We start from the raw sequence: 18,340 nt of genomic DNA on the forward strand, positions 1-18,340 counted from the left end.
TAAAGTCGGAAAATGTTAATATTTAAATTGACCTGATTTTTTAAAAATTTAACTAAATCCCAACGTTAAAAATATCCGATAAAATAATTTAAATTTATTGAATTATCCCGTCATGACACGAGAATCAAAATTGACAAAGTGATAAAGTTAAAAGAAACAAAGTCGAGATTTGGTATAATTTTGAAAATTTTAAAATGGATATATAAGACAAAAAAATATATATATATATATATTAATTTAGTTTAATTTTCATCTTAAAAGCCATTAAAAAATTAATAATTGTCCCGTTATTTGCTCTTTAGATAGTCATTTTCAATCTCAATTACAACAAGGATTTTATAGTTTGGCAACAAAAAAGCTTTTGATTTTGTCACCATATTTAAAGCAGAGAGCCCAACCAATTTTGACCTCGGAATTCAAATAAAAATAAAATAATAATAATAATAGTAATTTATTATTTATTTTTTTCCTTTTTTGCACAAAAAAAAAAAAAAAAAAAATTATTTGATTTATGATATGACATTGGGTAACAAATAACCCCAAATTTATACTCTTTCCACCTTCAAGGATAGGTCTCTATTTGTCCCATGCCTATCAATTATTTTATTGTTTTGTTTCAATGAATCTAAATTATTATTATTATTTATTATTATTATTATTTTTTTTTATGTTCTAGGTTTTTCTTGACCATGTTGTATTTATTTGAATGGCCCCATTCAAAATTATGTTCGCTCGACAACGTTTTTTTTCAAGAAGATTTATAATTTTTTTTTAAATTAAGAATAACGAGTGTAATTCAGATTGGAAAATTATGAAGTNTGAACAACACCGTCTTATAATTTTATTTTATTTTATTTTATTGTTTTGTTTCAATGAATCTAAATTATTATTATTATTTATTATTATTATTATTTTTTTTTATGTTCTAGGTTTTTCTTGACCATGTTGTATTTATTTGAATGGCCCCATTCAAAATTATGTTCGCTCGACAACGTTTTTTTTCAAGAAGATTTATAATTTTTTTTTAAATTAAGAATAACGAGTGTAATTCAGATTGGAAAATTATGAAGTTTTGAATGTAGAGCTAACAACCTGATAGTTCGGTTGTTATCTAAAAATATCAAATGTGTATATAGATTGAGTTTGATAAATCTTTTGGACCAAAAATTTGAGGTTGATTGTGTTAGTGACTCGAACAACTTGAATAGATTACCCAACCCAACCCAACCCAACCCAACCCAACACAACACTCTCTTTTTTTGGTTGGGTTGATTTACGTTGTTGGGTTGTATTTTTTAATTATTTTTAAAAAGTAGTGTTTATCTAAATATTAAACAGAACATAAATAACTCATTATAAACACCAAATATTCTTAATTTTAATAATAATCTTAAAAGTAGGGTAGGGTTGTAACTTTACGTTGGTTGGGTTGTTCGACTCAACCTTATTAACATGTGAGCCAATCTAAATTTTTTATTTTTCAAACATTCAACTCGAACCAAACCCAAAAAAAAATCTAACCCAACTCAAGGCTTATGGTTTAGGTTGGATAGTTCAAGTTGGTTTGATTCTCGGATCATATGAACACTTTTAAATATCAAAGTCGTTGATGATTAAATTGTTCCCAATCACCAAACCAGCCACGTTCTGGGAGATTCCCCATTGTACATTTGTCCCAACCAAATCAATTTAATAAAAACTATATATTTAGGTCAATCTATTGGTTTAAAACACGTATTTATATACATTAAACGAACATGCATAGTTTGATATTAACCTTTATTTTAAAAGAAATCTAAGCCAAATTAACAACTATTAAACTCGATTTTGATAGTTTAATTTAGATGAACTGACATTTGTGGTTGTTAGATTAAAAAAAAGCAGGAATATTAAATTAATAATATTAATTTGATTACTATAAACCTATCACGAATGGACAAATAACACGAATTTTTATGATTAAAAATATGATTTAATCTTTAAAAGGTGTGGACTTGAAAAAAAATTATAATATGATTAAAAATTAGGCTAAAGCATGATACTTGAAACCACGTCTTATCCATAGAAATTGATGCTTTTATTTTATACCCGAAATTATTATTCTAATTGGGCCATGTTTTATGGGCCAAGAAATAATTGGGCCAGCTATTATGGGCCGAAGAACCTGAACCAGGCCCATATTCAAATAGCGGAAGGCGACGGGAGGCAAATTGCGGGGATTTTACTATTGAGTCCTTGTAAATTTAATAATAACAAAATAGCGTAAAATGTAAAATAAAAGCTAGTTTCGAAGTCACTTTTGCCGGGTGCTGCTTGCCTGAGGGGTTTTCTTGGCGAGAAAGTTTTTTCGCGGCTCCCCTGCTATATTCTCCGAGCTCTCAATATCCATTTCCCCCACAGATCCTGAACCCGTTGAAGCCCTAATTCATCTGAATCAGAAGCCATGAGCCGTGGAAGTGGAGGAGGATACGATCGTCACATTACTATATTCTCACCCGAGGGCCGCCTATTTCAAGTCGGTATGTATGCAATTCCTCTTCGATCTCGTTTTTGTTTCGATCGAACTAGTTGAACTATATGCTAGGGCTTGACCTTTTCAATTAATGTTCAAGAATCATTGTTTCTGAAGTGATTTAGCTTGACCGTATTAGTTTGAATGGTGAAAACTCTCGTTAAAAGAAAGAAATATCTCCCTTGTGAAGTGTGAAGGTGTTTTTGCTGGAAGTATGGATGAGTGTGGTGTGGTAACGGTAGGGGCTCTGCTTTAATTAAATGTTTCGAGTGTTCATTTCACTTGGGATTACTGTCGAGTGAATGTGTTTAGTATCCATCGGACGGAATTTAGGGGAAACGCGGAATCTATAGTCATATTTGCTGCGGGGTAACGAGGGTTTTTTTCTTCTTCTCTCTTATAGGTAATTTAGTGTATTGCCTTTGATCTGTGCGAGTGTTAGCCTTTTCTTGAGTGCGGTGTATTTATTGAATATTTGGAAACCTTAGGCTGGAATCGCGAGGATTAACATTTAACACGTCTAGGATGCTGGCTTTGGTTTTAGTGACTCCTTGTATTAGAAAAGATAGCACAAGGAATTGTTTCCAATCAGTAAACTGTTGTAATATCCCAGACGCCTACATTTTGAACGAAGTTATGCTTATCAAACATTTTTCCATTTGGTTTTGAGTTTTAGCTTGTCAGCAATGTTATATCTTCATGAATTGTTCATTTTGAAATCATCAACTAGAGTATGCGTTCAAGGCTGTGAAATCTGCTGGAATTACCTCGATTGGTGTCAAAGGAAAGGATTCGGTTTGTGTTGTGACTCAGAAGAAGGTCCCGGTGAGTATTATTGGCTTGGCCATGCCATTTCCTCGGACTCTCCTGAGCTGAATATTTCGATTCACTTATAATAATGCCCATTGTTTTTGCAGGATAAACTTTTGGATCAGACAAGTGTCACTCACCTTTTCTCCATCACTAAGTATCTGGGCTTGCTCGCAACTGGCATTACAGGTTTCTTTTATGTCTTTTTGCCACTTATTGTTCAATAAAGAATCATGATTCAAGACAGATTTCTTGTCTTATGCTTGTATCAACCTCAGAATCAACTGATGGCGATGATGAAAGTGTACACATTGTGAGATGGCAGCTTATGATAAGTTGGTTCAAGAGGAATTCCTCGACTACATTCCCATATTAGTCTTTTTAGGTGTATGATACTCGTGTGTTTACTCAGGCTAGTGCTAATGATGTCTATCACAGCGATAATTTTTTTCTACACTACATTGTACTGTTTTTAGTTCAAAGTACCACATGCAGTTGCTTCATTGTAAAAATCTACTTTGCTCAAATTTGGACGATAGAATTCCTTATCCAATTTTTCTATACCACTCAGCTGATGCCAGATCACTGGTTCAACAAGCAAGGAATGAAGCAGCAGAGTTTCGATTCCGATATGGCTATGAGATGCCTGTGGATGTATTGGCTAAATGGTATTCTGCTTATTTCTGTCTACAATATTTTCCTTGCCTTTTGAGTTATCAATTGCATAGGAAGTGCCGGTGATTTGTTTGTCTTCAGTTCTATGGCAATATTTAACTATGTTACGGTATTTCTTTTGAGTTTAGACAAGGCTTTTAAGCACAGACACTTTTGTTGATGTTACTTTCCAAGTTAGATACATGGACATCAATCATTGAGTTTTGGTATATCACAGCAGGCACTAGACTAATGATATCGGAATTAACTGTTTTGCAGGATTGCTGATAAATCACAAGTCTATACCCAGCATGCTTATATGAGACCACTTGGAGTTGGTTGGTTTCTGGTTTATTTCGTATTTTAGATCCACATAGTGCTTGCTTTAACCTATTATACTATTTGTCATCAGCTTTTGAACTGGTCATTATCCATCCTTTAAATTCTTTTCTCTCCCTTCTGAATTTTCTTTAGTGGCAATGGTTTTGGGGATTGATGATGAGTTTGGACCTCGCCTCTATAAATGTGATCCTGCCGGTCATTTTTTTGGTCACAAGGTAAGTAACCTTCTTGAAGAAAAATTATTGGGACAGGAATTTAATGCCAATTTGCAGCATGTACCTATGTTCTAAATTTTATATTTTCCTTGAGGTGGATGCCACATTGGCAAAGATTTCCATTCAAATTCCTTTCCGGATGATGTTGCTAAAAAAAAAAAAAAGAAGAAGTCTTAGAATTATAGCTTTATAGACTTAGCTCATATTTAAATACATACAATTTGATTGGTGTGATTTCTTAAGCTACCAGAGGGTGGGTTGTGGAATATAAGGAAACAACTAGTTATTATATTGTCTTGCTTGTAGTTTGAAATTGTATTTATTTATACAAAAGTAGTATGGATATGTATTTTTTTATAAAAAATTTATTTAAATTATAGTAATTTGCTTTCAAATGTAAAATTTGTTGATCATCATCATTATAGTGATGCGTAGAGAACCTTTGCTATTTAGAGTGCACTGCACTTGAGCTGCTACACAATCTACCCGATTTGATAGTGGATGAAGGCATGGGTTGACTTTTGAAAAATGACTAATTCTTTCTTAAGATCTGAACAAAGGATTGTTTTAATTTCTCATTTCCTTTTATATTACCAACTATACTTGTTTGTTATGTGCTCCCTTGCTGTAGTTTCTTTTACCTTTTAAACTTGACATTAATATTTGGTTAACCATGCGAATAAGAATTCACAACTATGTGATTTAGGCCACTAGTGCTGGACTTAAGGAGCAGGAGGCTATTAATTTCTTGGAAAAGAAAATGAAGAATGATCCTGCTTTTACTTATGAGGAGACAGTGCAGGTAGATCTCATTTAATTTCAAATGTTTAGACCTTGTACCAGTCACATTGTTTTAATAGTTGGGAGGCATCAATATATCTATATGCATACTTCCCGAAAGAAATTTTTACTCTTCATGTTTTAGTTATTCATAATTGTTAGACGAACACGACTCTGCACAATGGTATGATATTGTCCACTTTGAGCATAAGCTCTTATGGTTTTGCTTTGGGCTTCCCCAAAAGGCCTCATACCAATGGAGAGAGTATTCTTTGTTTATAAACCCATGACCATTCCCTAAATTAGCCGTTGTGGGACTTTCATCATCCAACAAGAATAACCCATATTTTTCCCCAACTGTTTTGCTTAGAAAGAGAACTGAGGACTTAATTCAAAATATTCTCTGAAATTACTTTGGACCTAATATTCCTCGTTATTTTCATTTCATATTCCAAAACACGGTTTTGATACTGGTGGCAACATAGAAATGCAAATCTGATATGATTTTGACTATCTTTTTATGTGATAATCTTGTTTCTAGACTGCAATTTCTGCACTTCAATCAGTGCTGCAAGAAGATTTCAAGGCCAATGAGATCGAGGTACTTAAATTTCATCGTTTCTTCTTCAACAATTATGCTTGAGATTCTATCAAATAGAATGTTTAATCCAAATTCTGATTTGACGCGCTAGCTTCCACTATGTTGTTGACCATTAGTTATGTTATTGTCTGCAAAGGGTCACTGTATTCCACTGTATATATGTTACTTAAGTAAACTGCACCATAATTATGAACATAACACGAATGTATTTACAACGTTTACAGGTGGGAGTGGTTCGGGTGGAGAATCCCATCTTCAGAGTACTAAGTACTGAAGAAGTCGATGAGCATTTGACTGCCATCAGCGAGCGAGATTGATTGACGCAAACCTCTCTGGAGAAGCATATTGAGAACGTCTAACGACTTCGTTTCAGATGTCGGTTATCGCCGAGTTGCGTGCTTTATATATGCAAGTCCTTGAGGTAGTAGTTGTACTTGCTTCTGAATTGCTGTAGACGGTGACATTCCCATTTTACTTAAAACACTACATCAAAAACAGTCATCTTTAGAATTTGTATCTCAGAGAAACTCATCATGTTACATTATTTAACTCCCAATTCCTGTGGCTATATAACATGATGGTAAGTAGATTATGAACCCTCTTTCTCTATTTCTTGTGATGCTAGAGATAAAACCTCGTAAAGCTTACGGTATTACATGGTAGTTTGTGTGATGTCCCACATTGATTGGGGAGGACAACAAAACACCATTTATGAGGGTATGGAAACCTTCCCCCTTCCCCTAGCATACGAGTTTTAGTCTGAAAGAGAAAGTCCAAAGAGGACAATATCTACTAGTAGTGGATCGAATAGTGGTGTAATTCTAGAATTGGCGGGGGTTTGAATAGATACTTGAGTTTACGTGGAGCATTCATTGATAAATTTAAATTATAGTCGTCGTTATCTGCATTGTATGGGGACAACTTGAAGCAATAATTTCAGCTCTTGTTATTGGCAGTCCCCCTGTTCCACCAATTTATCTTATTATTATTATTATTATTATTTATTAAAAGATATTAGTGGACACAGAGACCAGGTGGAGGTGGCCGACTATGCCCATAAAATTGGATCTTTTTTTTATTCAGAATAATCGCCCAGGTATATGCTCTCCTCTTCTTTCTACAAATATAACCCTATTTTTTTTAAAATATCATTTATTAATTTATAATATTATTAATGAATATATATGACATCATTATTCATACATTCCGTTGACTTTAGTTTTTGTTTACTTCAAAAAGAAAAATTGTTTTTTTATGGCACGCATTTCGGTTTTGGGATTTATTATAATAGTAACTACCCGAGGGTCTTCTTGTTATGTTTTAAATTGATTTGTTGCTCAATTAATGGATTCCAAATTGACACGTTATTAAATAAATATGTTTTTATTTTCTAATAATAAATGTTAATTGTATATTAGTTTTATTTAATAAACCGTGATGTGGCGCACGTAATAAAGAAATTCAAGTTCTCTTAGTGAGGGCCTATTCATAGGTTGAATTGTGTTGTTTATCTAACCGTCCAAGTTCCCGACTCTTTGAGTTTTTCATTTTGGACATCTTCTCGAGGTTTTAAAATGTATTTATTATAAAAAGTTTCCACACCCTTATAAATAATGTTTTGTTTTTCCCATTATTTCTCATTCTAATTGATGTGAGATCTCATAATTTATTTTAAAATGGTCGTTTTGATTCTTGTGTGTAAAATTATTATAACACAAATTTTATACACAATTGAAACCGCTCCATACAAACTTATAGCTATTAAACATTTTGATGAAAAGAAAGAGCAAATGAAAAATAAAAAATGAAGGGACTGAAAATGTATAGGATCAAAATGAACAAAAATTGAAAGTATATTGATCAAAATAAACCAAAAGAATGAAATAACATTTAAAATTAATTTGTTACAAGAATTTTTTTCATTTGTAAGACCCCAAATTAACCGTTATTGTCTGTTTTAGTCTGTTACATATCGCTGTTAGCTTCACAATTCGAAAAAAGTTTATATACCTTTATAAGGAATATTTCACAATTCTAAAAAAGTTTCTATACCTTTATAAGGAATATTTCGTTTCACTCTCCAACCAGTGAGATCTCACAATCCACTTCCTTTGGGGGCTCAGCGTCCTCGTTGGCATACCCCTCGATGTCTGGCTCTGATTTATTCGCTTTAGCTATCACCGTTAGTCTCACGATCTTAAAACGCATATATTAGGAAGATACAGGCTAAAATGGACAATATCAATTAGGGTGGATTTGAGTTGGTACACTGTTATAACAAATAAAATTTACATGTTAGGGGCAAATTGAAATGAAATAATCAAGGGTGGATTTGGTAAATTTAAACATAAATCAATAAATAAAATAAAAATTTTTATTGTCGTTATTTTCCGTTAAACTAAAAAAATAATTAAATAACTAATTCTTTGTAAACAAATTACAATTGATTAAAAGACCTTTTATTTTATTTTATTTTATTTTATTTTATTTATAATTTGTGTGAATTAATATGTAAATGTAATTGGAGTGAAATTAGAATCAACAAATTACATGGAGAAAATTTTCACACGTAGCCGCACGGGACGTGTTTAGGAGTACACGTGGTCGAATAGCATTGGTTGGTTAATTATAGAAGAAAGCCTTTCCAAAACCAAAACAGCACATATTTGCTAACATTAGTCTGAACTGGAATAGCTGCCTAGCTGGCAGTCCCAATTTTCAACGGCTCAGAATTACCGACAGCGAATTTGGATGACGTGGCCGAACCGCATTAGATCCTTTATAAGCCTTCATCTTCAAGTCTCATCTTCATGTCCATCTCTTCTCCATAACTCCAAACGCGCCCTTTCTCCTTCGTCTCTTTGCCTGCGATTATTTTCCCCGATTTTCAGTTCGACATCTGCCGGGAACATCGCGAAAAATCTGCCTCTCTTCCAAGATTCTGATCGTAATACAAGCGAGAGCGTTTGATTTTCTTGGCGAAGGATTCTGATCGAAACTGGTTGTCTTTGTATTGGTTGAATTTTGAATTTGAAATGGTTTTCATCTGTGAAATTTCGTCATCCGATGAAGATGAAGGAATCGGTGAGAAGGAGAGATAGCAATACAAGAAACCGCGAAATTAGGCGGAGGGAGAAGGAAATTATTTAATATCTGTTTTATCTGCTTTGTTGGTAAGATTTCTTCTCGGTTTTCTCTTTTCGTATTCGAATTAGGAATTTCGAAATTTCTAGGGTTCTTCGTTGTTTATAGACAATATTGCAATCGTTTCGTAATATGGAACTCTGTTTTGAACATATAGTTCCGCAAAGTCGTGATTTCTGCAATCCTTCTCATCGATTCCTAAATTGGAATATCGAAATTTCTAGGGTTTTCTCGATGTTATAGATATGTAATACGGTCGTTTGGTTTGTGGAACGCGGTTTTGATATCATAATTTCAGTTTCTGTCTGCAGAATCGCCATGTCTGCCACCGTTCTTAGCGATACAATCCTAGAACCTCAAGCAGCATCGACGAAGCTAATCGCTCATATGGAGGTGGAGTTCGTTAAATGCTATTGCTGCGGACTCATAGAGGAATGCACACCAGCGTACATACAACGTGTTCGTGAACGTTACAATGAACATTGGATCTGCGGCCTCTGTTCCGAGGCAATCAACTACGAAATCCTCCGTTCTCGAAGCCTAATCACGGCGGAGGAAGCCATGGAAATACACATGAACCTCTGCAAAAAATTCACAGCGTTGAAACCACCTCCAAATCCTACGGTGCATTTGATATCAGCGATGCGACAGATTTTGAAGCGCAGTTTAGATTCTCCCTCAAGGGCCGTGAGGTCGATGCCAACAAGTCCGATGAAGAAAGCCTCTCGCCCGCCGCCACTCGCTCGCACGGGAAGCTGCCTATCTTCCCTCTCTGGTTCGTGAATCATCAAAGGTACAGGATTCCATGGACCAACAAAACTCAATCAAAACTGAACATATTGGGATCCAATAATACTTTATATTCCATAAAAATAGACCTTATCATAGGCTGAATTATACAATACGCTTCGTGATGCCTGGTTTTTTTGTTTTTGTCATAATTGGCAAAATTCTAACCATTTTCCTCGTGTAATTTAGCTTGAATATTAATAAAAGTTGAATTTCTGTGCAGTAATCTACTTGTTTTTTTTTTTGTTTTTTTTTTTCATTACTCAATATCAAATGTTTTTTTCTTTATATAAATATAACATTATTATTATTATTATTATTCTTATTATTATTATTTGCTTAAATTATTGAATTGGTTGAATTTATTTTGAGAGCATATTGTTCATGTACTTGAAGCTTGGAAAAATCATTAAATTAATTACATTTTATGAATTTCAGTAATAAAAATCAAACAATTTCTAAAATTCTTTTGGAGAGATACCCTAAATAAAAATCCAGTCACGGCGCTATGTGTTCCAGCATCTTCGCTGGCACATGGAGCTGCTCGGTGTCTGGCTCGAAGGGATCTCACAATCGACCTCTTGACGTCGTTGCTGGCAAACCGCTCGGTGTGTAGCTTTAATACCATGTTAAGAATCAAAGACTTCTACAATGGTATGCTCGATGTGGGATCTTACAATCCACCCCTTGAGGTTCAAGATGTGGGATCTTACAATCAACCCCTTGGGGTTCAAGATGTGGGACCTCACAATCCACCCCTTGGCGTTCAACGTCCTCGCAGCACACCGTTCGATGTCTGGCTCTAATATCATGTTAAAAATTAGAAACATTCACAATGATATGATATTGTCCAAGCCATTTGATTTTCCTTAAATGTCGGATTACAATGTAGATATATTCCTTATAAACCAATTATCATCTTATGTGCAATTCCTCTCCCAACGATTCTAAAAAATCCTTTAATCAAACAAGTACACCATAGAGTCTCCATTGAGGCAACTTGAATCACTTTTGACTGCACCTTCGAGACTCGACATTTAAGAATTTTATTGACATGGCTAAGTTAAGGGTATGGTTTTAATACCATTTGTAACAGTCCAAGCCCATCGCTATCAAGTATTATCCGCTTTGCCCTGTTACATATAGTCGTTAGGCTCACGATTTTAAAACGCATCTTTTAGAGGAGAGGTTTTCACGCCCTTACAAGAAATGAAGGCGAGCGATATGAGATCTCACAATTCATCTCCCTTGTGAGCCCAGGGTCCGACTGATGTGGGATCTCATTGGTACACCACTTGGTGTATGACTCTGCCTAAACCAATCGTTAGCACATATTGTACTGTTTAAGCTTTCACTTGTAAAAAAAAAAAATGTTTCGTCTCCTCTCCAACTCTTCTAGAATCTCACGACGAAATTTTTTCTCAAATTTTGGTTAATTATTTTTTTATTACTTCTACTATAATTTATATAATTTATTCTAAGTTTAGAAGTGGAATAAAAGATTTAAAAATTTGAAGACTAAAAAGTCTAAAATAAAATTATAATAAAATCAATTGCGAAAGCATCTCAATCCATCCATCAAATTTCACATCCTATTTCATACAATCTTCCAAATATTTCCAATAACATCATCCAACTACTCCTATATATTTGTCTTTACTAATCATTAATAAACGTTAATTTTTTTTTCTATGTAATAAAAACGTGTAATTTCCTTTTGTCTTCTTTCGGGATATTTTTGGGTCCTAAATACTGTGTTGAAATATTTTGTAGACCAAACTCAATTGTTCATATTATAAATTTATTTAACTCAAACTATAAACTTTTTAAAATTGAGTTGGATTAGTTTGTGTTGTTTGTATCTTCAAAATTTTGTTTTTAAATAAGAGTAAAATGTTAGTTTATAAAACGTTTATTTATTTACTTTCAAACATTTAATTAAAATTTACCATACAATTTCAATATATATTTTGAAAAATTAATTTTAAATAGTTAAAATTATTTTTGAGAATAAATAATAAAAAATAAATAAAATCAAAATATATTAATGTATATATAATTATATTGTAAAAATTAAAATAAATTGGTGTTAATTTAATTCAATGGAATCTAATTTAAATTTATAAACTAATTCAATCAAATTCAAATAAGTTCTTAATCAATACAAATCATATAATTTTTTTGGAAAAAGAAGATTAAGCAATATGATAAACAATATATTAGTTTTATTTGATTTTGTGAAGTTTTAAAGTACCATTCCAATGCATTAGTGGATGAATTATTGAAACTTAATCATTCATACCTTTACTTTCTATTTTATTATCTTTTTTTTTTCTACAAAATTTGTTTCATAAAGAATTAAATATTAGTCAATTTCCAAATCACCACTTTCTATAAATATATATTTTATAAATTGAAAATTGACACCCACATTGTGAAATAAAGTGAAAATTTTAAATTTACAACTTTTTATTTTTTTATTTTTTTATTTTTATAAATTCCCATTATTGATTTTGTGACTAATTTATTAATAATATTAATATTACTAAATAAACTTTTATATTTTAAATAACAATTTTGGAAATAGTAACAACTAAATTAAACTATAAAATCAATTTTTCTACGAGTTTCCGAAGATCGAGTAGTGATTTATAACTATTTGACTCGATTTTATTTTAAATAAACTCAAAATCATCGAAACAAAATTATTCTTCCAAAATCTTTTAAAAAGAAATTTTAAGATTTAAATTGGTACGCCGACGAAATATTTAGGGATACAAATTATTTTTCCCCGTTTCTTAAATTGCGAATAATTCATACAATCAAATCTCAATAACGATTCCTATTATGTCAATTTGAAACGAGCAAAAATCATACTTTATCTTTGGGAATTAGATACCAAAAGCATTATATTCATATTGTGGAAGAAAATGTCATATGATTGGAGGAGGCATTACTTATCAACTTCAAGTATTTTGACTATACATATAATATATAGTTGATGAAGAAGAAGGCAGAGCAGCCACTGGAATATTACTTTATTTTATTAGATGCAGAGAGGCAGATGATGGAGGAACTCAAACTTCCCTCCTCCCTCCTCTCTCAGTTGCCAGAAATTCCCTTCCTTCTAAAAAGCACCAAACTGAACAAGGGGGGCTAGTGGGTTTAGAACAAACAAACAAGAACAGTAAAAGATGAACAAGATTCATCGAGGAACTTGAATACCTGATCACATCAGAGGCCTATCCAAAATTGATTCCTTGTGCTAGTGGTAACTCGTTCCCATAGTTGATGGTGCTGCAAAATGGACATGAACATGAACAGAATTGGTCAAGATTGGGTTCTAATACAACAATACAACAAATGTCAGATTCAAGCAGAGCTAGAGGGTTTGGATTTAAATATCGGTTGACATCGACTGTTGTTGGAGAGCGATTCCGCTTACATCATCTCTATTTTTTACTCTCACAATCTCACTAAGAATGTTTACTTTCTGTGAGATCCCACATCGGTCAGTTGGGGAGGAGAACGAAACATTCTTTATCCCACATCGGTCAGTTAGGGAAGAAAACGAAATATCTTTTATAAGGGTATGGAAACCTCTCCCTAGCAGACGTGTTTTAAAAACCTTGAGGGGAAGGCCGAAAGGGAAAGTCCAAGCATACCGCTCTACCACTACCAAATAGGGTATGTGACTGGTTATTCATATATATATATATATATATATATATATATATCTCGAGAAGGCAGTCGTGTTGCAGATCCTTTGGCTTTTAAGGGTTCATTCTATTGCTTAGTGGTGGCTTTTTCCCTTTTCTTGCAAACATATTTGCAACATGTGTCTTCTTTTAGCAGAGATGGAATAGACGATGAAGAATTGATAATCGGAATGATGCATACCAAGTCGAGCGTCGCATGTACTGCTTCCACGAGTCACTTCCTGCTTCACGACCACCCCCGGTGGCCTTCTCTCCTCCAAAGGCACCGCCAATTTCGGCTCCATTCGTTGGTATGTTTACGTTTACAATACCACAGTCACTCCCATGTGGCCTGCAATGAGTTAAAAACTTGTGTATGACATAAACCATTCAAATGAACTCACAACTACTGAAAATATGATAATCACAGTTGAACAACAGCCAAGGGTATTGATAGAAATTGTGTTGCATAGCTTGAAAAAGCTTAAAACACTCACCCAGTCCATTTGAAGATGATCTCGGGTCGACGTGTGAAGATAGAACTGCTTAACCCTTGCGGCACGGAGTTGTTAATTTCAATTGCCTCTTTCAAAGTCTAGGCAAAACAAAAATATTCACATTATGATGTTGTACTCCGAAAGAACTCCTAGAACTTATGAATGGAGTCAAGAATTCACCTTAAATTTCATGACATAAAGAACTGGTGCAAATAATTCTTCCTTTACAACATCTGCACTCGAAGAAATTTCGACGATCGTGGGCTGCACAAAGTTGCCCTCTGATTCGATAACCGAACCTCCAATCAGAATCTTTCCTCCCTGAACATGGCAAATACACAAACTAATTTAGAAGATAACATCAAATCGTGTGGTTAAAGCATCACAAAATCACACACACAATATGCTAAGCTTTTGCACCGTCCACGGAGTGTGAATCCAAAATCATACAAGGACACACGAGGTCGAAAAAGAAGCTGAATAGAGATTAAAAGCAAGCAAGTTTCGTATCAAACGTGCCTGAGACTTGATGTTCTCAATTCCCTTCTCAAAATTCTTCCTCGACTCTGACGTGTGCAATGGACCCAGCAAGATACCCTTCTCAAGAGGATTTCCAATTTTTACTTGTTTGTATACATCAACTAATTGTTCAAGTACTTTCTGATATATGCTTTCATGGAGCAGCTACAAGACAGGAAAATACAAATTCCCAGGCTTAGATACCTTCATTTTCAAATAAGTTTGTGGGAAATATAGAAAAGTATACTACCAGCCTACGACATGTAGTGCATCGTTGTCCTGCAGTGCCAACAGCGGCGAACAGAACAGACCGAACAGCAAGTTGGATATCAGCATCATCCATGACAACAATTGCATTATTTCCACTTAATTCAAGCAAGCATTTTCCATATCTCTCATTTACAGTTTGCTGAACCATTAGACCGACCTATACTCGACACACATTATTGTTCATCAGTTATCACGGATCTAATAAAAACAAAAAAAACAGTCTCTAAAAACAACATGAAAAAGAGTCGAAGTCTCTAAAAACAACATAAAAAATTTACCTTGGAACTTCCAGTAAATGAAACCAAAGGAATACGCCTATCTTTTGATATTGCTTGACCAATTTCAGCACCACCGCAAAAGGATGTGAAAATTGCACCAGGTAAATTATTCTTCTCTAGAACCCCAGCTATCAACTTCGTCATGGCAATGGTGATTAAGGGCGTTGTCGGAGCGCCTTTCCTATAATAAACAATGCAGCCAGAGACATGATATTGTATATTTCATGGTGTATAAAAGATTCAAATTTTCAATGACTATATACAACAAATGAGTATGATTAGAAATACTCTTTTACCATATTATAATCTTTCAATTCTAAAAAGTTTTAGGGGAAAATTAAAGAGATAACTAATCAATCCTAATTTTTAGAACAATTTTTTAGCTTAAGACGAGCTATGCCCCCTCCTTCCTTCTTTGCTCCTCCCCTCCCCAGTTTAGATCATTTTCCCTCCTTCCCTCTAAAATGTACTAACAAAAACAGAATAAGAAGTTTATAGCTCACCAAACTACACAGTTTCCACAAACTAGTGCAATGCAAGCATTCCAACCTGCATGGCAACAATCAAGACAAGATTACAGATGTCATCTTCAAAGCAGATTGCAGTACATATTGTATTGAAGTTAATTGGTATTATCTATGAAGCTATAAGCAAATTACAAAGAAAATATTTAATAGGAATTAAACCACTCTTGTAAGGAATTTCGAGAAAAAGGAAACACTCTTTGTAGTAATATAACATTTCTAATACAGGTGACTGTGTCCACGTGCCTACCTCTAAGTACAAAATTGAATGCAATGGAATATTGTAACGATCCATCCTCGATATTGATACAATATAAAGATATAATCGTGCAATTTCTAAGTTGCGTGACTTACCAAGAACAGCACAAGGAAAGTTGAAAGCTGTAATAACACCAACTATTCCAAGCGGGTTCCACATCTGTACACAGAATTGACATTCAGAAAGGAAAAATTATGACAGACCTTACAGATGAATTTAGAAGAAAAAAATTAGACATACAAACGCACCTCCATCATTACATGATTTGGACCTGTTAAAAAGTAAATGTGATTAGAAATTCTATTTGCAGATATTAAACATTAGAAACCCAATGAAATATCAATTCAAGTTTAAAGGAGGAAGAACTCAGAAAATAGATAACACCGAATGATTTGTGATATCCAAGTTTAGCTTACGCTCGGATGGTATTACTGATCCGTTCAGTTGACGACTTAGACCCACAGAAAAGTCACACATGTCAATAATTTCCTGCAATAACACTTCCATTATCAAAAGGGGGGAATCTACAGCATCATATTGTGAGATATGGCACATTAACACATTTACACACAAGGATGAAGAAGCATTAGACGGATAAATGATATAATCCATCAACCTGCCTATGGGCCACCGGCCATCAGCATGTGCACATAAAAGTGGCATCCAGCCAATAATGTATGCAGGCTACTGAAAAGGAAACATACCTGAACTTCTCCGATCCCTTCGGGGAGTATCTTTCCCATCTCAAGAGACACAAGGCGACCAAGCTGATGGAGTTTGGCTCTTAGTGCATCCCCTATCTGTCTAACAATATCTCCTCTTTTGGGTGCAGGAACCTGTAACAGATGAAAAGCAAGCCAGGATAAGGCCAATTCTGAAGCTTGAGAAGGATGTGCCATCAACATTATATAAAACAACAGGCCAACGAGAATTAAAGTTCGATTGGATTCATGTCAAGGCAATCTAACCTGCATCCATATTTTTGCAGCTTCATTGCATGCCTGCAAGCCCTCCTCATAATCTTGAGTGGAAGCCTCCACTACTTCAGCAATTATCTAAGTAAAAACGAGACAATTTGTCTTGTTAACATTAAACAATAGTAAGTAAATTCAACAATCAGCAGATCCATTTAAGAGTTCAGATGCTCCTCATCACTACTTTTACTTCTTTTTTCTCATTTTATCCACAAATTGATTGTGCTTGCAGGGAATGTTCCTCCCAGCAAACATGATTAAAAGACAGCCAACAGCCAAAATGATTATAAACTAATCGACATTCTTCACCAAAATCAAGCCAGAAATATCTACATAACCATAATCGAATGTTCTTCAGCAAGAAATGAAACAAAAATTATGACGAACTACACATTATAAATCTTTTTAGAAAGAGAAGAACAAGAGATACGATCGGTGTTGCGAAGGTTTAATCAATAGAAACCTGATTATTTGCAGGGTTCGAAGAGGAAACTACAGGGCCATTTCCCTTCCAGGCGCCATTGACGTAACACCCCAAATTGCGAGGACCAAGACCGATCTCACTAAAAAACTCATACTCCTTGGCCAATCCCATCTCTGCAAAACTAAAATCTCTCTTTAATCAAACGAGAAGTTGAACAGCAGAGAGAGAGAGAGAGAGAGAGAGAGAATCAAGAAACTTAATGGGAGATTCGTAATGTTCTTAAGGAATGGAATCGATTACCTGCAAGAAGTTAAATCCAGAGAGAAATGGAAGTTTTGGCAGTCTATGGTACGAGTCTGATCGTCACTGTCGAGAAATTACAATAGAAAATGAACAAATGCAACCAATAAATATCACAGAGACGTGAAAGAATCGAAAACGTTTAAGATAGGGATGAACACAATTCATCAATTTTTATAATTGCTTTAATAACCTTTATCAAATCAACGATGATGTGGCTCTCTGCATCTCAATCTGATCTCCTTTCGTTAACCATAACAACAACCCTAAAAAGGGAAGAAAAATTAAACTTCGCTTTAGGGAATCATTTGCACGCAAAAGTCCATCGATTACTGAGAAAACTAATTTTATACAGGAAATCAACAGTTTACAGATGGATTTCGATTTGGAAATTGCTCGCATTTCTTGAAACTTACCTCTCTTGATTGAAAGATTTTGTAACTCGTAATGAATTTGATACAAATCTGCTTCGCAAATGTGCAATGGAATGGATTGGTTGTTACTCAACGAGCTCGATGGTTCAATAAATAGGAGATGCGTTCTGTACTTGTCTTCTTCAGCTGAATTTTCTCACTGAATTGTGTGTTTGCCTGAAACGACATGTCGTAGTTTCCTCAGGTTGAGTGTTTGCCTCCGTAATTTTATCGAAATTTCTTTTTTATTTTTTAATCATAACCTTTATGAAACCATATATTTACATTTATGTCAACTAAAACATTTTAAAATATAACGATCATTATTCACCACGAC

General features: G+C 34.1%; 2 protein-coding genes and 1 long non-coding RNA gene across 5 annotated transcripts; 2 read left to right on the top strand and 1 right to left on the bottom strand.

Moving 5' to 3' along the window:
* Nucleotides 1-2,375: 2,375 nt before the first annotated feature.
* LOC111807598 (proteasome subunit alpha type-6) lies at nt 2,376-6,513 on the top strand (the record flags this gene model as incomplete). Its single annotated transcript, XM_023693389.1, is given in 9 exon segments — nt 2,376-2,519; nt 3,243-3,337; nt 3,430-3,511; nt 3,894-3,990; nt 4,256-4,314; nt 4,451-4,533; nt 5,240-5,335; nt 5,855-5,914; nt 6,139-6,513. Coding segments are annotated over 9 exon segments (741 nt in total). The 3' UTR covers nt 6,232-6,513.
* A 2,192-nt stretch (nt 6,514-8,705) lies between these two features.
* On the top strand, nt 8,706-10,073 carry LOC111807733. Its single transcript, XR_002816982.1, has 2 exons — nt 8,706-9,087; nt 9,357-10,073. It is a non-coding gene; the product is annotated as an uncharacterized LOC111807733 (long non-coding RNA).
* A 2,660-nt stretch (nt 10,074-12,733) lies between these two features.
* Nucleotides 12,734-18,165, bottom strand: LOC111807264 (aldehyde dehydrogenase family 7 member B4). 3 transcript variants are annotated; one of them, XM_023692907.1, is made up of 18 exons: nt 18,007-18,165; nt 17,784-17,856; nt 17,591-17,656; nt 17,330-17,463; nt 16,861-16,947; nt 16,597-16,728; nt 16,309-16,381; nt 16,141-16,163; nt 15,988-16,051; nt 15,613-15,658; nt 15,110-15,290; nt 14,812-14,988; nt 14,562-14,726; nt 14,223-14,363; nt 14,043-14,140; nt 13,748-13,897; nt 13,073-13,144; nt 12,734-12,989 (listed from the first exon to the last, which is right to left on the bottom strand). In XM_023692907.1, the coding sequence occupies exons 4-17, from the start codon at nt 17,459-17,461 to the stop codon at nt 13,090-13,092; spliced, it is 1,524 nt and encodes a 507-aa protein (XP_023548675.1). In that variant the 5' UTR covers nt 17,462-17,463; nt 17,591-17,656; nt 17,784-17,856; nt 18,007-18,165; the 3' UTR covers nt 12,734-12,989; nt 13,073-13,089. The 3 variants fall into 3 exon arrangements, with proteins under 3 accessions (XP_023548675.1, XP_023548677.1, XP_023548676.1); XM_023692909.1 differs by having other exon boundaries at nt 12,734-13,003; XM_023692908.1 differs by having other exon boundaries at nt 17,330-17,471.
* Between the last annotated feature and the right edge of the window lie 175 nt (nt 18,166-18,340).

Source organism: Cucurbita pepo, chromosome LG12, assembly GCF_002806865.2.
Source record: "Cucurbita pepo subsp. pepo cultivar mu-cu-16 chromosome LG12, ASM280686v2, whole genome shotgun sequence".
NCBI classification, from domain to species: domain Eukaryota; kingdom Viridiplantae; phylum Streptophyta; class Magnoliopsida; order Cucurbitales; family Cucurbitaceae; genus Cucurbita; species Cucurbita pepo.

Coding starts and splice junctions, on each gene's coding strand:
- LOC111807264 (XM_023692907.1), bottom strand. CDS start 17,461: ATGGGATTGGCCAAGGAGTATGAGTTTTTTAGTGAGATCGGTCTTGGT. Junction 16,948..17,329: donor CGAACCCTGCAAATAATCAG/GTTTCTATTGAT, acceptor GTTTTTACTTAG/ATAATTGCTGAAGTAGTGGA. Junction 16,164..16,308: donor ATCAGTAATACCATCCGAGC/GTAAGCTAAACT, acceptor ACTTTTTAACAG/GTCCAAATCATGTAATGATG.